The following is an 18,608-nucleotide window of genomic DNA, read 5'->3' as shown; positions in this document are numbered from 1 at the left end:
GGTGGTTTGTAACCACTGTGACAGCACAACTTATATTTGCATGGGGTAGTTTAGAGGTATATACAATGGAACATTTATTCAGTTCTTATTATTATTGGCCAGTGTGAAGAGGTGATTGTATTTTGCACAAAACCCCAGAATATTTCAGCCTCTTCATACATAATTTACCACTTGGAATTTTGTAATTATGGTTCTAGTTTAGTTTGCAGTTGGTAACTCCAGAACTTGAACTGTTTGCCTTGTCCCTAATGGTTAGAAAATGAGTGTTTAATTGAAAGGTTTAGACTGACTGATGGCTGCTCTTTCTTCGTGGTGTAACAAATGAAGGACAGGCATACAGATAGTTTCCTGCCCAGTATGCTCACAGCACTTCTTGGGGGTCATGTGCTGGTGATCTGTACTTACATATTGCAGTTAAACCTTTTCCGAGCTTTGAAGCTGGAATTGCAAGTTTTTCCTCAAATTTTTTATAAAGGAAATTTATTAGCAACTTTATTTTCCAAAGCTGATTATGGCTAAGAATTAAGAGATTTTGTAGTCTGTGCTATTGCATCTTGATGCACTTCTGTTACAAACTCAGGTTGTTGCCTGCTGTGTTCATGGCACTGCCATAAGTGGTGAGAAGTTCTCATGTTGTCAGTTGTTCTGCATTACTCTAACTGCTTTTCATGGTCAGTTCCCATTGCCATATTTAGAGAATTTTTTTAAGGCAAAAATCATATGTAAAAAATGTCAACCTCTAAACCCTTAAAGCAAACCTTTGCTATCTTTTTCCATTTACAGTTGCAATGAGCATCATGTAACCTTAGCATCCACCAGCTCTAGAGCTTTTTTTTCTCTTTTTCTTCAAATCATTGCACACCTATTTGATACTTCTACAATGATTTAATTTCCATTTAAGAACACAATAGAAAGTAGATTTGGAAAAACTAAAGGGAAGGAAAAAAAAATCCTTGTAATATTGCTTTTTTCCTTACATATTTTGTATTTAAAGGGTGAATGTGTTTACACAGCTGTGCTTATTTGCTCCCCCAGTATGTGAACTGTATAAAAGATGGATGATAATGTTTTGTGCCTATGCACTCATGTACAGATTTATATTAACAAATTGTTTTGCTTTATGACCCCATTTCTGTCTTTTAATGCTGCATAACTTGCACTTCATAGTTGGCTCAAACTGAGAACAAAACTAAGGAGCTTGCAAACACCTTGGTACTGTTTCTAAAGCACTAGAGAATGATGAAGTGCAGAATCTAAGTGTTCATTTTCTGGAGTATCTTGGATTATTTAAAAGTGAAATTTATTCAGTGATTGGATGAATATCAACTTATTCCACACCAGTTACTGATATACCAAATTATATTTGTAGAGACAAGAGTTTTAACAGGTGATATTTTCCCATTGCTGAGTGGAATGGCTGTAGGCATTTCTCTTTACTTTACACTGCCACCTCCTTTGAGATGAACATCATCCTCTCTACACTGCTACTTCTGTCTTGTTAGTCTCTTTCCCTAAGTGTCACTCTGGAGGCCTAGGTTTGCTCTTTGCGTGCCGCTGTAAGATGTATGTGGACAACTTTGAGGTTATCTCTAGCAGAAGTAAAATCTGACCAAGAAACACTTAAGGCCATTAAGTCTTTCCACTGCCTTTCAAGAAGATGAAAGGCTTCAAGTGCGTAAAATATTTCAGTACCTGTTGTGAAATGGTAGAAGTCCTAGTAAGTATACAATCCATGGTGATATGGGAAGGATAATCTGTAGCGGTGAGTGTCTAAAAGTCATCCATACTTCAGCTGTACAGATTCAAAGGCTGAATTGAAATCACTGAGGTGTAAATGATTGTGCCTTATGCTGGGTGAAATAACCAGGTGTTTAGACCTTGAATACCTCTAGTGATGGTGTTTCATATAGCTGTTTGCAAATTTGGGAGCCCCAGCAAAAGTCAAAGCCAGCTTCAGTCTAATGCATCAGTCTAGTCTTGGTTCTGACACCAGGTAGCTGCAGTTGTCATGGAGCAAGGTCTAGATTTGGTCCTCAGCTGCAGTCCTACTGTGACATGAACACTGGTAGTTGGATTGCCTGAGGAATATTTAGCTATGTGAATACTGTTAGAAGGCCAACTTGACCTGTATTTATAATAATAAAAACAATGCTATGATAAGATGCTGAATTCACTAAATAATATTCCATATGTCCTACCAGACTTCGAGATGTCACTTTTTTACATGAACCAGTTGTGAGAAGTGACCAATATTCATCCTATGCTAATGCTCTGCAGGGTTCTTTGAGATGTGTGTGCTGTGAACACATCCCACAACCTGTATTTTTACGCCTGAAGCATCTTCTCAAGTCAGCTTGCTCTTCCATGCTGAGTCCTGCTATCCTGCAAGTGGGAGGGGTATCAATGAATATGTATAGTATGTTGTGTGTATAGATAGGCATTTGTACACGGTAGAAGGTCTCTATTTTAACTTCTAGGAGTAGTATATAGTCAGCTGCATGCATTCAGGCACAAGCAGCTGCCATCCACATCTGTACCAGTGGCAGTGAAGACCTGTGCAGGAGTGTGGGGAGAAAGGTGGGGCTGGACCACTTTTGTGAACAAATTTAAGTTATCCCAAGGATAGAGTTGCTTAGACTTACATCTGCCAACTGCCAAAACTGTTTGATTGTTTTTCTAAAAGGTATCTGGGAGAACAAGGTTCCATATGTCCAACTTAGGAGAATGTACTAACACGGTTGATATGACAAGTATCTTCACTAGCTTCATGTTTTTCTTGTTAAGGCTTTCTTTTAGCGTTTCTCCGATGATGAAAAGCCAGCTGAAGGTGTTACCTGTACCATAACAAGAAACAGATGAGAGGAAGTGGGTAATGGTTATTTGTTGGCGCTTTTTAAAAAATTAGACCAAGTATTTATGTAACATGTAGTCAAGAGTGCAGATAAATCAGGCTTCCTTTTCCCAGAATTTGGACAGAGATCTCTTGAGTTATTATTTCCTCATTTCTTGTCTGAAGATATAAAAATACCACAAGCACTGAAGATTTTAGCAGGAGTTTTAATGCAGCCAAAACAGTAAGGAACATTATCTCATACAGACATTTTTGTTCAAAGACTTGGGTTCTCTATTAGTGTCATGTTAGAATTTCTTTGTTAGCTAGATATTGGGAATAAAATTACTTATTGAGGTAGCTTTTCTACTTAAAAAACCCAAAATGGGTAGGGATGAGGTGGAGAACAAGAGGAGGAAATAATTTCTGATTCCCAGGAAAGCCCACTGCTTCGTTATCTTATATTAGATCCCTTCACATACAGTGCCCTGTTCTTAGCAATGTACCGAGGGGAAATTTTGTCTTCTAGTTTTAGTCAAGATTTACAGAAAAAAAAAAAAAAAAAAAAGGGCAGTTTAAGTTAGCATTGAGATGACTTCAAGGGAAAGATTGGGAGTGGAGCAGTTGGTCCATCAGTCCAGAAGGCCTGGTCTTATCTAGAAATAGGTTGCTGATGTTTTTGTGAATGTTCATTCTTGTGAGGAGAAAGGATCAAGGGAAAAAATACCAGGCAAACTGAAAGTGAAATCTGTCTTGTCTGTCTCTGAGCATGCAGAAATGAACATTAAATTAACTCATTTATAAATTTAACCTTAGAAGACTCCAGTTGACTGAAATTAGATATCTAAGACTGTGTATTGAAATGGCTGCCAGAAAAAGAAGGGTCGAAGGTAATTTCTCAGAGTTAAGTCTATCTGGGGTAATGCCTGGTGTGCACTTCAGGAGCTGTTCTGATAGCCATTGCTGATGGAGGTTAAGGAGTGCCCTGCATTGTCCTGGTGGGTGTCAACACAAGGAATAAAGCTTGCGTGGTTCCTTGTCACCAGCTATTCATATTTTAAGAGCGTTACCCCTGAGGTGATTCCTTTATCATATTGGAAGGCATGAGAACCTTTATTAACCACAAAGAAGGCACACCCTGTGCATGTTATAGTGTGCAGAGGCAAAGTGTGTCTGCCTTAATTGTGCTTTTGTTCCTGAACAGCCCAGAACTGGGCTGGAGGGTGACAAGGGGAAAATCTGAGTTGGGTTTTCCCCTGCTTCTTCAATGAAAAACTGATATGGTCATCAAAATGTATTGAACAACCTGCCTTTTTTTTTTTTTTTTTTTTTTTTTTTTTTTTTTTTTTTTTTTTTGTGAAAGCTCACTATTGCAGACAAGGTTACATACAGAAATTTTCCTGCATGCTAGTTGGGAGTAACGGCAGATAAGTTGGAGCCCGCAGCTAAGATGAGCGTGTTGGAGTGTCTGTTTACAAATCAAATATCTGCCTGGCATGGCCTGCCCTGGCAGCAGAGCTGTGTGTGCACTAAAATTAAAGAGGAGGTTGGAAAGGGAGACATTCCTCATGTTCCGGGCTGGTCTCATTGGTTCAGCAGCATGTACCACTACTGTGCTGCTGGCATGGTAGCCAGCACAACCACAGTAGCACAATGTGCACTGGTGGGTAAGAGCTCAACAATAAGGGACTGGAAAAGACCACTTTCTATAGAGAGGTTTTTAGAAGGCTGAATATTACCAAAATAATTTCACTAAGCTATATAATCTGAAAAGCAACTGAAGTGACTGCTCTTGATCTGCTGCCAGACCTCATGGGGTATTGCTTTCCACAGGCTACTGCAGCACACTCGGCCATGTTACCCCATCCCATAATTTTTCTCTGCCATAACTGAGCTTACTATTCGTGCTGATTTGAAAGTTAACCATGCTCTCAAGTAAGCAGAGGAAAAAGTGATTTTACTGTTGCTATGTGGCAGAATGGCCAACTGCTTGCATGTATTTTTGGGATGGTATGGAGTGTTTAGACTTTCAATTCTAGCCAAGGGTGTTCAGGTTTCTAAGCTTGCCTCTGTGCCTGGCAGCAGCTCCTCTAGTGTCAGCCCTGCTGCCAGGGATGTTGTGATGTCCTGGAGAGGACAATATGGCAGCCTGTTAGCCTGAAACTCTCAGATTCATTTAAAGTCAAAGACCTTAAATGTTGGTAAAAGGTGCCCAAAGTGTGGAGCATTTTCTCTCTTTAAAGTAAGAATCCCTGTGATGTCCTTGGCTTGTCCTGCCTTGCAGTTTGGAGCAGTAAGTCAGCAGAAAGGTGCCACGTGTAGTGCTTCCAGGAGCTGTGCTGGTGCAGAAACTTGCTCTCCACATTCAGTGTCCATGCTTTATTTAGACTTTTTGACACATTTGCATTGCTTATTGGGAAGTTTCTAGTTTCACAGGGGAAGAGGGTTGTTTGGGCTTTTGCATTTATTTTCTTGGCATTTAAATATTTCTCATCTTCTCTCAGATGCTGTGCTCTGTGTCTTGTAGTCTTTATTCATGATTTAAGAACCTGTCTTTATAGTAGAATATGTGCAGCCAGGCCCACCTTTATTCAGCTGACTCATATCTGAAGACCATCTTGGAGTACCTCTGTGCTGAGCACAGCTCTGCTGTGTTTATTAGAGGGTCTAGTCTGTCATGCTTCTGATTCTTCACCCTGCTCCCCTGCTTTCAAGTATCTGGGTGATGAAAATTATGTTGTCAGTGTTGTCTTGTGTTTTCTGGCTTTAAGGTTTCTGTTATATGACTGTTTAAGCATGCTGAGCTATTTCCATCTCCCTGAAACCAAGCATCAGGAGTTGTGCTGTGTGTAAGAGTACGTGGTTATAAGGAAGCATATATTTGGTGACTTCTAAGGTTTCTGTTACTGCATTTCTCCATCTTTCTCATTTGTGTTCATCCTATGTTCCCTTGCATTGAGAAGCTGCTTTTGTGTGGATTCCACTGACCTGGGATCCTGATCTTCCTATTTGCTCCCTTCTCTGACGTGGTTGTGATGCAGCTTGTTCCTAAATGCTGTTGTTGAGATTTTTTTAGATGACTTTCTTTATGCCCCATATTTTGCAAGCACCTCTAGAACTTATTGCTTCCACGATAGCTGGAGACTTCATCAATGTCTCTTCCTACAAGGCACAGATCAAGTTCCCTCAGAAATCTCTCCTGACTCCTCCTGCCTCACTCTTCACCTCCATGCCTGGAAGACCTGGCAATGGCTGGCCACTGGTCCTTGTGTCCATCCATCCTCCTCAGCCTCCCAGCTAGGCTACACTTCCTTCAGCTGCCTGTTCTTCATTTTGCTGTCTGGGCAGCCCTTGGCTACACCTGCAGGCTCTCTGGGCTACCCTGCTTTGGTGCTGCTGGTCGTGCACATCTGCTGATCCCATGCTGGAGATGAGTGCTGCTTATGCTTCAAAACAAAGTTCTCCCCTGTTCTAGCAGTCTTCTACTACTGCTCTCTGCATCTTCTTGCTATCCTTAGCTATGAATAGAATGTTCATTCTTATCCAGATGCCATGAGCAAGGATTTTAAGATCCGTGGCTCCCTAAATATTCAACAGGCGAATAACCAAGATTTCTGAGTTCCTCTTACACCGCCTCCACTTTCTTTCCATGTCAATAGCAAAGCACTGAAGTACTCTTTTCCTCAGTGCCTGAGAATCTAATTCCCCTTCTGTTGAGCTGAGTATTTAGCTATGAATCAGTGAAAAATCAGAATGAAGTGTGCATTCATACAGGCGTATACTGGGATTTACACTCCTACTTCCCTTATTTTAAACAGTGCTGGCTTTTTAAATGTCAAAAAATTTAAATTTAAAGTTTTTTTTTTTATAGAGAAGGAGTTGTTTTGACAAGGGAACATAGTTTATTGTACAGTAAATGTGAAAGTGGTAAATGGCATACAACTTCTCCATGCTCTGCAGTATTCTTCACCTTTACTCTTAAATTTTATTGCTACAGATTGTTTTTATTAATGTTCAGGGAAACGTTGATGTAGAGAGTTATAGTACTTTCAGCAGAGGATGGCTTGTACAGCTACTTATGGAGCAACAACGAAACACAACTTGAGCCACTTATTCAAATATTTGCAGTGCTTGTTCAGAGCATAAGAGAGAAGTTGCATCAAAACTGAGTCGAGGCTACTGGAAAACAGCGGGTTTGTGTTGGGTTTTTCTTAAAACCATGTGAATCAGACTAGCACCTGGTGTAATCAAACGGCTCAGATTCTTGCACAAGGATGACTTTTAGTAAGGACAGCTCTGCTGAATAAAATATCAGCAAACACTCCAAAACCATCTATCTTCCACATTATTTAATATTTCCTCTTTCCCCTCTGAATCCCAATGTTTGAGAAGAATGAGGGTAGATTTTTTTCAGAGCTGTAAAACTATAGAATAATAATTACTGCAGAGTGAGTGCAACAGTGTAAACTTGCCTCTTTTGTGATTGCATTTCTTTTGTTTTCCCTTTAAAATTACGGAAAACATCCTAATTTTATTAATAATGTGGTTGAACAATAAACTTCAATGTTTGAGAGCTTGCTGGAGACTGAACACATTCTGCATGGCTGCAAATGGAAAACTCACTACTTTGTAGAAGGCCCTGAATGCAAGTAGATGGAAGCAAAGATCACTCTTACACCCTAGATGTAATTAACTCATTTAATTGTGGCCCTTCTCCTTGAATTGTTCCAGTCATCTTACTCTTCATTTGACTGCTCCTTCAAAACTGGCTCTTAAAAGTAATTTGTAGTCCATAAGCTGTCAGCCAGTACTCAACATTCACACTCTGAATTGTTTTGTTTTGGTGTATATATAGGTCAAATGGTATTAACATAGTGCATCTCTTGAAATCTTAATTTCTAGTTTAGATAATTGCATTCAAAAGTTTCTGGCTATTTGTAAACATATTCTTAAACCTTACCTGTCAGATTAATGCATGAGTTGGTCTTAATACTGCGATTCTTTAAGGTGGACTTGAAAATATCACAGATGTTGGTAAATTTGTTTTAACCGAATTTTATTTTAATACTTCTTTAAGGGAGGTTTAGCAACTTGGTTTTGAATGTTTAAAATATGTATACCTCAATTTTTATGACTGAGTGACTAGGTAGCTACTAGAATATGTGTTTTACTAGACAAATTTTCTGCACACAAAAATCCTTTTTCCCCTTTGTTCCAAGGTTCATGTTTTTGGAGTCTGAAGGCTTTGACAGCATGTAATTGTTGCTGTTTGCAAAGCTTTCATCTCTGTGTTAGCACTGTGGAGACCTTTACTGTGGATTTTACTTCAATTTAATTCTGCAGCTCAAGTAACTCAAGCACTTGAAGGTGGTGTACTTGTTCTACCAGGATCACTCCTCCTTGCTATAAAGTGTATATAATTTTTGCTTTTGTTTGATCCCAGGCTTCAGTTCTTGAGTCTTGCTACAACTCCTCTCCACTTACTTTTTTCAGTGCCCAGTCCTCACAGTGGGCACTAGGTAAGGTTGTCCTCTTTCCTCCCCTCTCCATGGAAATAGCCATACAAACGAGGAGAACTGGGCTTAAAAAAAAGGAAGAAAATCTTCTCTAGTTGTGAGGAGTGCTTGCAAAATTCCAGGTATAGCTGTTACAACTACCTGAGTACAACTAGTTAACTACTGGGCTGTCCTGTGAGTTGTAGGACAGCTGCTGATGGTCTGTGCTCAGGGGCAGGAGATTTGTCATTCCAGCGTGTCTACGGAGGGGAAGTGTATGATGTCTACTGATGGCTTGAGAGAAAGTTTTGGATGAGGATATCCAGCAATGCAGCCCCATGTGTCTCTAAGCCTCTGTAAATGCAAATAACAGTTCCCTTTCTTCAGCAGTTTCTTGTATTTCAGAGCCTCATTGTTTATAGAGGCCAGACCTGAAATGTGTCGTCCACAGCAGAACTGCTGGGAAGCCAAAGGCATGGCATGCTTTCTATGGATGACCATTTTAGAAAGGGAGAAGGGGAATCTTATAACCCCAGAAAAATGCTGCAATCTTTTTATAGTTTTTCCTGGTTATAAAGAGATTTGAGATACTAGTGAGGTGCTTGTTAAGAATATCTTTTTCCTGAAAGCTTGTCATTTTGCATCTTGTGCACAATAGAGGGAATGTCTCAGATGTGATCTCCATCTGAGTTATATATAATATACTTCCTTTTTATCTGCACTGATCTGTGAACTAAATCCATTTTACAGGATTTTCCTCTGTGATTCCCTCTATTATTTTTTGATAGTTACAAGCAGATTTTGGAAGAAATTCTTAATGTTTAAATATGGGACAATCTTCCCAGGAAAGATATCCCTGGTATCACGCTCTGACTTGGCTCTGTTTCTACAAAACAGAGTCATATCTGTAGCAAAGGGAACACTTCTCATGTATGTGTCCCCTTCTTGAAAAGGCCTGTGCCCTTGTAGAGAGATTTCTTGGAATTTGTAATTGTTTATAGGTTCCAAAAGATGATTTGAAAATTGTTTTTTTTTTTATTCTTTTTTTTTTTTTTTTTTTAGTCTGGCAGATATTTGTTATAATTGCAGGATTCCAGCTTTACAGAAGGCATTTTTTTGAATGCACAAACTATTATTGTGCTGAAACTAAAAATATCAGGCTAGCACCAGCCTTGTAGAGCAGTAATGAAGTGGCATCAAGACTTTTAAATAGCTACAGAAAATAGCTTTTAAAAGTGCTATTTTTGCACACACAGACAAAAGAGAGTAAAGTGTATAGGAGAAATACAATTTTCCCTGATAAACCTTGCAATTAAAAAGAACATATTTTCTGTAATGACATGGAGGTAGCAAAATTGAGAGGACTGAAAGGTTGAAGGGAAAAGGAAAAACATAAACGTTTCTGTTCTAGTTTTCATGGCCTGGAGCAGGACATGGCAGCTTGCACTGTCAGCCTGAGCCACAGCCTTCCTGATGGAGACCAGTGCTTGATGCCTCCACAGTAAAATGTTGAAACTGCCAGTGAGGCAGCGATTGTGTCTTGATAAAGTGCTGTGAGTAAAGCATAATAATCATCCTTTATCCCAGTGTCTTTTCCAAACATTCTTTTAAAATGTGCTGGTTCCCTTGCTTTTGTGTAGTCTGTCATTTAATCAGAGTTGGGTAATGAGTGTTCATTGGATAGTAATGCTTTTATAACTTTTTTTTTCTTCTTCTTCTTCTTTCCCTTTGGCAAACTACAAATGACATCGTAGAAGTAGTGAAGAGTGTTTCCACTTAAGCTGGCCGCCTGGGTTCGAGGGCAGGCAGATGAACATGAGCTAGTGTTGCTGCTGCATCCTACTACGTTTCACAACACCCATCTGCCAGCCCGGCATGTGATCCTTCCCTCATGCCGAGCCACAGAAATGTCCTGGTAGCCCGTGTGCCTGAGGAGGAGGGGGCCCCTGCACTGCCCACGAGGAGCTACTGGGAATGGGGATTAGCTCCATAAAACAGCAGTTCTGCCCTTAAGGACCAATCAGTGTGACAGTGCTTCTTAATTTTCTGGAAAAAAGGATGGGTACTGAATCAGGAGCATTATCATTAGTGTTAACCTGCTTCATAAACTCTAATGATATCTGAAACTGTGCTTGAAGTTACACCTTCAGTGTGAAGAGAGGGGAGATTAATGAAGGATTGTAGCAGATATTGTGAGGTGCTTAATTGCATTCAGATAATGTTGCATAAATACTTATTCTCTCTGTTTTCATACTTGTTTTCATTTAATTTAGATGAAGGGTGGATAGAAGCTGCCAATTTGGCCATCTCTACATGATTCGTTATTTCGTAATACCTGTATCACATTCCCTCTCACTCTTTTCCAAACTGAATTATCCTGCTCCCTTTAATCTCTTTGTGAAGGAGGCCACCCATGCATCTAATAAGTGGTTTTTTTTGCTTTTCTCTTAAACATTTCTCAGGTACTTTTTTGAGCCTTGCAGACCATTTAATGCCATTTGTCAGCCTTGATACTATGATTTTTTTTCTCCATCTCATACATCCTTAGCATAATGTACACTAATCTTTCTTCTATATCAGACATTAAAGAGACTATTTTCAGCTTAGGGTGTAATGTGGGAACATGAAAGCACATGAGAACTTTTTGTGTCCTGTGTTCAGTAGCTGGGCTAATTTTGTAGCCCAAAAATTTCTTTTGAAATTTCTTCTATTTTCAGAGCTTCATTAGAATATTCTTTCAGTGAATTTTTCTATTGTATGAGTTATTTTAAAAAAAAAAGCAGAGGGAGGGAGTTTTGATGTGATGTTATCTGTAATGATTTATCATGTTGCTTATCTTTGTTGGGTTTCTTTTTTATATAGCAACCAACCTTCTGTTGGCAAAGCACAGTAATTATGCGATTTCTTTAAGCAATTTCTGACTTAGCAGATTCAAGGCAAGTCCTTTTAAATGTTGTTATTTAATAATGATGTGGCTTGCAAGCTTTTAGTCCTGTATTTCTACTACCTTTTTTTAAATATACACAGGGTTGTGTGTCTATATATATAAAAATTTAAATGGTCCAGCAATGTTATCTGGAAGTACTTAAACACATGTGGTATGTGGAGTTAGTTATAATAGTTATAGTTGCATGTGATGCTCTACCTTTCGACCTATTTTCAGTTGCTTTCTCTCTTTTGCTTAATTTGAAACACTGAAATTGAAATAATCCGCAGCATCTCTTACCTCCTTAATTTTTTAATTGATCATTTCAGAAGTCTCGTGGTAACAGCAAGGTAAATTGGGACCCAGTGTTTGCTCTTAGCACTGAAGGGAGGGACATTGGCTGGGGCCAGAGGGTGGCTCTGCTGTCACTAACAAGTCCAGCCTGTGCAGTGGAGATGACTAGACCATAAGAGTTGTGACCCAGTTACTCACCACAGACTTTCTTAATTTTGTAGCAAGTCGAGGGCTTTGAGGAAGACAAACCCTTTTGGTTAGGGGAATTGAGTGTTGCCACGGCAAACTGAATCCTGCATGTTCTGGTCTCTGGTGCTGTGCTAACCTCCCGAAGCAGAAGTTGCTATTAGTTGCTAACAGTGTCTTCAGCTTGTCTTGTGATGAGCCTGAGGTCTTCCTTGCAGAAGTGCCCTGTTCTCCTTACTACCAAAAGTGGCTTTGAAGCTGCCCTTTGAACACGCAGACGTGCTGAGCACTATGGAAAATCAAGCCTTTGGTGTCCAAATTGGTCACTCAATTAGTAGTTCCTTTGACAATTTTGTCTTTGTTCTCTGTGGTTCAGCATTACATTCTTAAAACCCTGGTAATGCCACCTAAACAGAATTGTATTATAGGGTAAACTTATTATTAGTTTTGAACATTTGGATATAACTGTAAGTTCCCAGGAGAAGAATTCACTCCGGGGTTTGTATGGGATGTGGTAAATAAGCCAGAGTTATTGTTTTCAGGCACTGCCTTTCTGGTGTGTGCAAACAATGACTTCAGCAGCTTCCAGGCTTATTTTTCTGATTCTTCAAGACTATGGTCATGGTTTCATGAGACAGTAAACTGGGTTTTGGAGGGCCTACAAGATGAAAAACACCATCACCACACGCTGCAGTGCATTGAGCCATTGCAGACTGGCTTTGCCTATTCAAATGCCTTCATGAGGTTTTTGGAAAAATAATTGTGTCCTGGCAGACCATGTACTGGATTGAGTATTCCATGTCCATGCTGCTTTGCCTTTAAAAGGAGCCAGGGTGCTCTGACCTTCTTGGTGAAAATGGGCAAACTTGCCATGTTTGGGCTGTGGAGGGGTGGCAGTGATTCAGAGAGTCTGCCCAGGCTGGTGGGAGATGCACTTGGTGACCTGAAGCTGAGTTCACCTGTCCACCACAGTCTCCATTCAGGCAATGCAGTGTAATCCAGTTATTACACCTTTCAAAAATAACTCTCAGGAATTTATTAGAGGCTTCTTCAGTTTAATTTTCCTTGTGAAGCCATGCTAACTGGGGACCCTTTTTGGGGATGCTGTTTCTTTTTACCAATGAAAAGTAACACCAAACCAAAGGTTCTTTGAAGAGCCATTTTACCATGGTTAGTTGTAGGCAGCTGGTGGGGCTGTGAGAGGAACAACACCTCTGCCAAGATAATGTCACACCTCCAAGTCACAAAATGCCAGGTCTGCTTCTGCTGCACTGCAAATTCTAGTACACCAGGGCCTGATGGGGGCCATGTCAGACTAGTTAGGCTCAATTCATATAATTAATGAAAAATGAAATTATGGTGCACTTTTTTTTCTTGGGGTGTGTGTGGACTTAGATATATCAAGAAAGGACTTTAAATGTGCAGATGGCATTTGTGGTTCAGCCAGGCTCAGTATCTGTGATATCAGCACTATTCTCTACCCACCTGCATTCTCCTTTCCTTACCTGGCTCTTTTGTTTTCCTTCACCCCTACCTCTCCTCTGTTAAATCAAAATTGTTTGTTAAATCACACTGTACACTCAAAGTATTTGCAGCCAAAAATTTGTATGGTTTTTCCACTGAATGTCCCTAATACATCTATTTCTTTTAAACCCTGCTATTTATGATTTCAGTTGTGTTGTATAATTTTAATTCCTTGCCAACATGACACAGGTGTCAGGGAAACAAGGGGGTGATGGTGGTCTAATAGATTTGGTCTACATGAGTGGAGAAAATAGCTTTGGGTTCGACAGCACTACTGTGACATTCCTGTCGCTAAGTGCATGTGTGAGAGAGAAACAATATGGATAACTGTGCTTACAGACCAGATGTCTTGAGACTAATTTCCTTACAGTGTACAGCAGAAGTCCTATAGCAATATAAGATGATGTGTATAAAATAGTCTGCTCTGAAAGTACAGAAAACAACTGGTCTGATTTATTCAAAAGTGCTACTTCTAAACCTGTGAAATCTGTATGAGAACTGTGGTATTTTAACGTGTGCATCAGGCTCTTGGTTTCACTGAAGAGTAATGTTTCCTTCTTTCTTTTTTCCATGTAAAGCAGCCTCGGTTTGTGGGGCTTGGTGTAGGGTAATGCTGTTTATAATGAAGTCAGAATTGGCTTTTAGAGCCTGATGAATGAAAGTCCACAGTATAAGACTGCAGCTTTTTGTGAGAGAGACATCTGTGCTATAACAAGAGCAGGAGACCCAATTTAGACAACTGCTAGAAGGAGAGCTCAAGAAAAGGAAAGACCTTTTTTTCCTAGCTTAGATTAAATATTTGTACAAATAAACTTTTCAGCTGCTCATCAGAATTGCTGCTGCACCACCAACTTGGCTTTGAATTTTGTTCTGATTGCCCAACAAGGCTGTACACGAAGAGTGTTACGGAAGCGCAGCTCAAACAAAACATGTTTGTTTTGCACCAAAACTATAGGCTTTGGGCTAGAGAGAAAAATTTGGGGAGAGGGAAAAGATAGTGAGAGACATATGAAGAAATGAAAGATGTGACTAGAAACTGACTGTTGCAGTAAATACATGTGAAGGAAAAAACACACAGGAATTGTGTTCTGTGTTTTCAGAGTGAGTTAAAATAGAGGATCTGGCTTTGAATATGACTGCAATGACTTCTCCCAACTGGATCAGCTGGTTCAGTTAAAAGTGTTCTCATCCATGAAGCTTGCTTCTCACTCACAAGCTGCTTACACTTTTGCACTAGTGCATGTTAAGCAGTCTAGTTTAAAGGGTACCTCTGCAGTGTTGATCACACTTAAAATCCTTCTGCACGAGGCTGATGGTGATGAAAATTCAGGTTTCTCCTGAAGAGACAGTGCTATAGAGACCAAGTGTCTTTGGCCAAAGAGGATTGTTCCTCAGTTTGGTTAAAGCAAGCTCCAATCCTTTGAGGAAACTTCTCATAAATCTGTTCAGTAAAGCAACTCTTTTAGGAACATAGGAACCCAAATCACTTGAATTAAAGCCCAGATGGGCACTATCTCTGACTGAAATGGATCAGAAGAGGATTAAAGTGCAGCATAATTGGAGAACTCCTGGTGGAGATGGGTGTGATGCTGAATATGCCATTCTGGGCTGCTCCTCAGCATTAACAGCAAAGTAGCCTTTGGGTTCTTAGGCTCCTGGGAGCAGATGCAAGGGATAGTGTGTTGAGAAGTTTCCGATGGCTGATCACAAACATGTTGAAAGTAGTTTTTAGAGAAAATTTGTCTTTTAAAAGTTGCGTGGATTCAGCTTTAAAGCATTTATTTTCTTAGTGAAGGTGGTGACTTCAATATGTGGATCTCAATATACAGGTATACTTAGCCCAGAATATAAATTTAATATAGAAATACCTTACAAAATATTGATTATTACCAAGAAAACTGTTGTGGTACCTTTGGCATTCTCTTTTCCTCTATGAATAAGGATGAAGATTAAATTCCGTTTTGGAATGATGCAGCTTTGGAGCAGAGTGGCCATAAGCTGGTGGTCTGCACAGTTCAAATGTAATAACTAAACACATTTGCTCATATTGTGGCATGGTCTGAACAGCATAGGTGTTTGTGTACTGTAGGGACAAAGAAATTGCCTCATCAGACTAATGAACTCTTTGGTATCCAGTTTTAACTAAACATCTCAGAAGGGATCTCTAAGCTAGGAAAAGCTTTGCTTTTCTTGTTTTAAACCCCTGACCCACCTGACCTCACCCACTGGTTTCAGTGGATCCCTCAAGGAGTTTGTGGAAGGAGGTTTTCCTCTGTGGCTCTCCTGGCTCATCTGAGGTACAGCTGCAGACCTGCAGGACTGCACAACTCTCCCACTCATCTGTGCCAGTGTTTCAATTGTCTTAAAGGGATCTTCCACAGACTTTTAATTTATTTTAATCCCCTGAAGCATCTCTGCTTCAGCAATATTTAGCAAATTTCAGAGCAAACATTCACTTAGATTCCAATTGTCAGATCTGAGGAGTGGCAGAAAAATTATTTTTTAGGAGATTGAAAAGCCAAACTCTCTGACTAGGCTAATCTCTACTTGTAGAATGAGAGGACAATTAACAACTTGTCTATGAAAACAAAACAGTTGCCAAGAAAACTTACTAGAATCTCTACAAAAAGGATGGGGAAATTCTGCAGTTAGAAGTAGTAATGCATTGCTTGAACTTGGCGAGCACTGCATTGCCTTTTAAATACCTGGTTTGAAATGTTGCCTTTGAAACCTCTGTGTGCAGTTCAAACTTTAGTAGGTGGTAAAGAGTGGAAATTACACTGATCTAAGTTGTCTTCAGGTTTAGGGGTATAAACTGCAATCTTTTTTAGAAGTGCCTTTTGCATTGCAGTAAAAGTATGTGACAAATTGACAGATTATAATTTAGGAATTTTAATCTCTTGAAGATGTAAACTGAATTTTACATTTTTATATCTTTAGGGACTGGGGTTTTGTGCACACTCGATATAGCAAAGGGAAGTGTATTGCAACGGGAAGCAGTACAGATGCTTTTTTGTGCCTACTGCCTTCCTTCTATCTTTGCTTCCTTCTTTCCTTCCTTTCCCAAAGGGGTTTCCTCTCTTTCTTACTTACATTTCCCCTTAAGATGCTAGCTGAAAAAATGTTACTTTGCTACAGAATGGATTTAATGGATTTAAGTGAAAAAGCTTACTTTTTCACTTCTTGTTGTATATTGTGAACATTTCCAGCATCAGTTAAATTTCTGAGACAAAACTAGGATGCAATACACCACAATGATACATTTGTGTCTGTGCTAGTTACTGCCAGAGTCACCATTTTCTGCAACACTATTTCTCTTCAGTAAGGAAATAAACTCTATACCATGTGAATTTTAGATGTGGTACAACTGTGGGTGTGCTAATGCTTTTACAGGAATACTCTGACACCCTGATTTTTCCCTAGAATTTTGTGTACTTCCCCCTTCTTCATCCTCCATTTGACTAGAATAAAACAAACTATGCAAAATAAAACTACTTAATTTAGATTTGTTTTCTACGCCCCTTGTCACGTACATTTACCTGTTTCTTCCTAGCTTTCTACTGGAGGAAAAATTATTTGTGACTTTCAAATAATGGTGAAGGTACAGTTGAGTGGTTCTTCTGGAATGGTGATCTTTGTGAAATCTGTTAAAATAATTGTGAAAGATCTCTTCTTGTGCTGGTTGTTCTTGTTACCTTCTCTACACAGACAATTCCCCACTAAGGAGGAGAATAACACTTTAATGTACAACCAAAATGTGTTGGGGGGAAAAACCCCGACAACTCCAAACAGGGACAAAGTTAGATATATGTTCTTGGAATACACAAAAGAAGTTTTATTTTGGATTTGCTCTTCTCTAATTCTTTCTGCCTCTCCTTTAGCCCACTCTGAGAACAGGTGACTTGGACGTTTATTTTCAAAGTTTGGAATATACAGTGCAGTGTGACTTCCTGAAGTTATACTTTGGATTTTCACATTAATGAAATTTTAAATGCAGATTTTCTGATATGAGAGAGAAAACAACCATGTATGGTGGTTCTTCCTGGAATAATAATTTCTTTTTTGTTGAAATAGCTGCGTTAAATGATCTATATTCTCCTACAATCATTTTTAAAATTCTGGTGTTTTTTTAGAGGCTTGTTTTGTTTTGTTAATCTGCTTTGAAATTTAAATCTATCATTTCTTTTATCTCTTATAGGTGCTGGATAGTTTGTTAGCTCAGTATGGAACTGTGGAGAACTGTGAGCAAGGTACTATTTCCACTCTCAATTTGCCCATAAGTTTGTAGTGGGAAGTGAGTGCACACAGAATTTACCCTCCTTCTGCTGAATTTTCTTTTCTAGTGAACACTGACACGGAGACTGCAGTTGTAAATGTAACATATGGCAATAAGGACCAGGCTAGACAGTAAGTATCTTATTTAGTTGTTCCTGTCACCTATCTTGCATTTTGGAATTCATGTTGTTGTGACTTTATATGCGGCTTTGCTTCTGATCATATCACCATTTTAACATTAAATTAAGCCTTGACTTTTAAGAAAGTCTGGTGTAATTAACCTTAATTAAGAATTTTTTTTTAATCATCTTTCCTTTCACTTTGAACAAAAGTAAATTAATAATTTCAAAAAATGAGAAAATGAAGGAAATTATTTTACTGAGGAGAGTAGAAAGTTAATTTGCCAGTGAGAGAGGATGGGAGTTTACTGTTTAATGATTTTTTAAAAATTATGTTTTGGTGATACTGTCTTGCAACATGCGTTGTTTTTATGTCTGTTTTTTAACAAGCAACCATAGCAAAAATAGCAGGAAAGAAACCCCACTAGCTGCTAACCAGAATACAGGTTTTTTAATAAAAAAAATGTAATGCTACTTCCAGACATGCAAAAGGTGTAGTCTGCATACCTAAAATAATTTATTTGGTATTTTTGAACTTCAGGCCACCTATTTTATGCAGTAATTGAGAACTTAAAATCTAGATGTTAAAATTTAAAAGCATTTTACTTACTCGTTGTTTGGGCACACTTTTCCTCCAAAAAATTTGTATTATGTACTGTGCTAAAGGTTTAATTTTGCTTTTCTACCACAAAAAAAGGACTTGTGTGGTCCTTAAGTTTTAACCTGGCGACATAAACATACTTCTCTTTCTAGTCATAGCAGTTTTAACAAAACCAAACTCATGAAACAGCCTACAACGATCTTTGTATTTTAACTTTGAAATTTCTGCCACCTTGTGGCGAACTAAAACCAGCAGTTAAGATGCGGAGTGTGCTTATGGTATGCATTAATTCAAAATTACAAATGAAATAATATTTGTACATATAATTAAGTAATTATGATCTGTGCATAACTTGAAT

The 18,608-nt window shown here is 39.0% G+C and overlaps 1 protein-coding gene across 2 annotated transcripts in view; it reads left to right on the top strand.

The window, feature by feature from the left end:
* Positions 1 to 18,608, top strand: part of IGF2BP3 (insulin like growth factor 2 mRNA binding protein 3) — a 112,849-nt gene that overhangs the window by 52,301 nt on the left and 41,940 nt on the right. For both annotated transcript variants that reach the window (XM_066318729.1, XM_066318739.1), the window contains 2 exons: positions 17,454 to 17,505; positions 17,599 to 17,662. In XM_066318729.1, the coding sequence (XP_066174826.1) occupies positions 17,454 to 17,505; positions 17,599 to 17,662 (116 nt within the window). The remainder of the gene's footprint in view (positions 1 to 17,453; positions 17,506 to 17,598; positions 17,663 to 18,608) is intronic.

The sequence above is a fragment of the Sylvia atricapilla genome, chromosome 1 (assembly GCF_009819655.1).
Source record: "Sylvia atricapilla isolate bSylAtr1 chromosome 1, bSylAtr1.pri, whole genome shotgun sequence".
In the NCBI taxonomy this organism is placed as follows: domain Eukaryota; kingdom Metazoa; phylum Chordata; class Aves; order Passeriformes; family Sylviidae; genus Sylvia; species Sylvia atricapilla.
The sequence above is the reverse complement of the archived record's forward strand: the minus strand, read 5'-3'. Positions and strand labels throughout refer to the sequence as shown.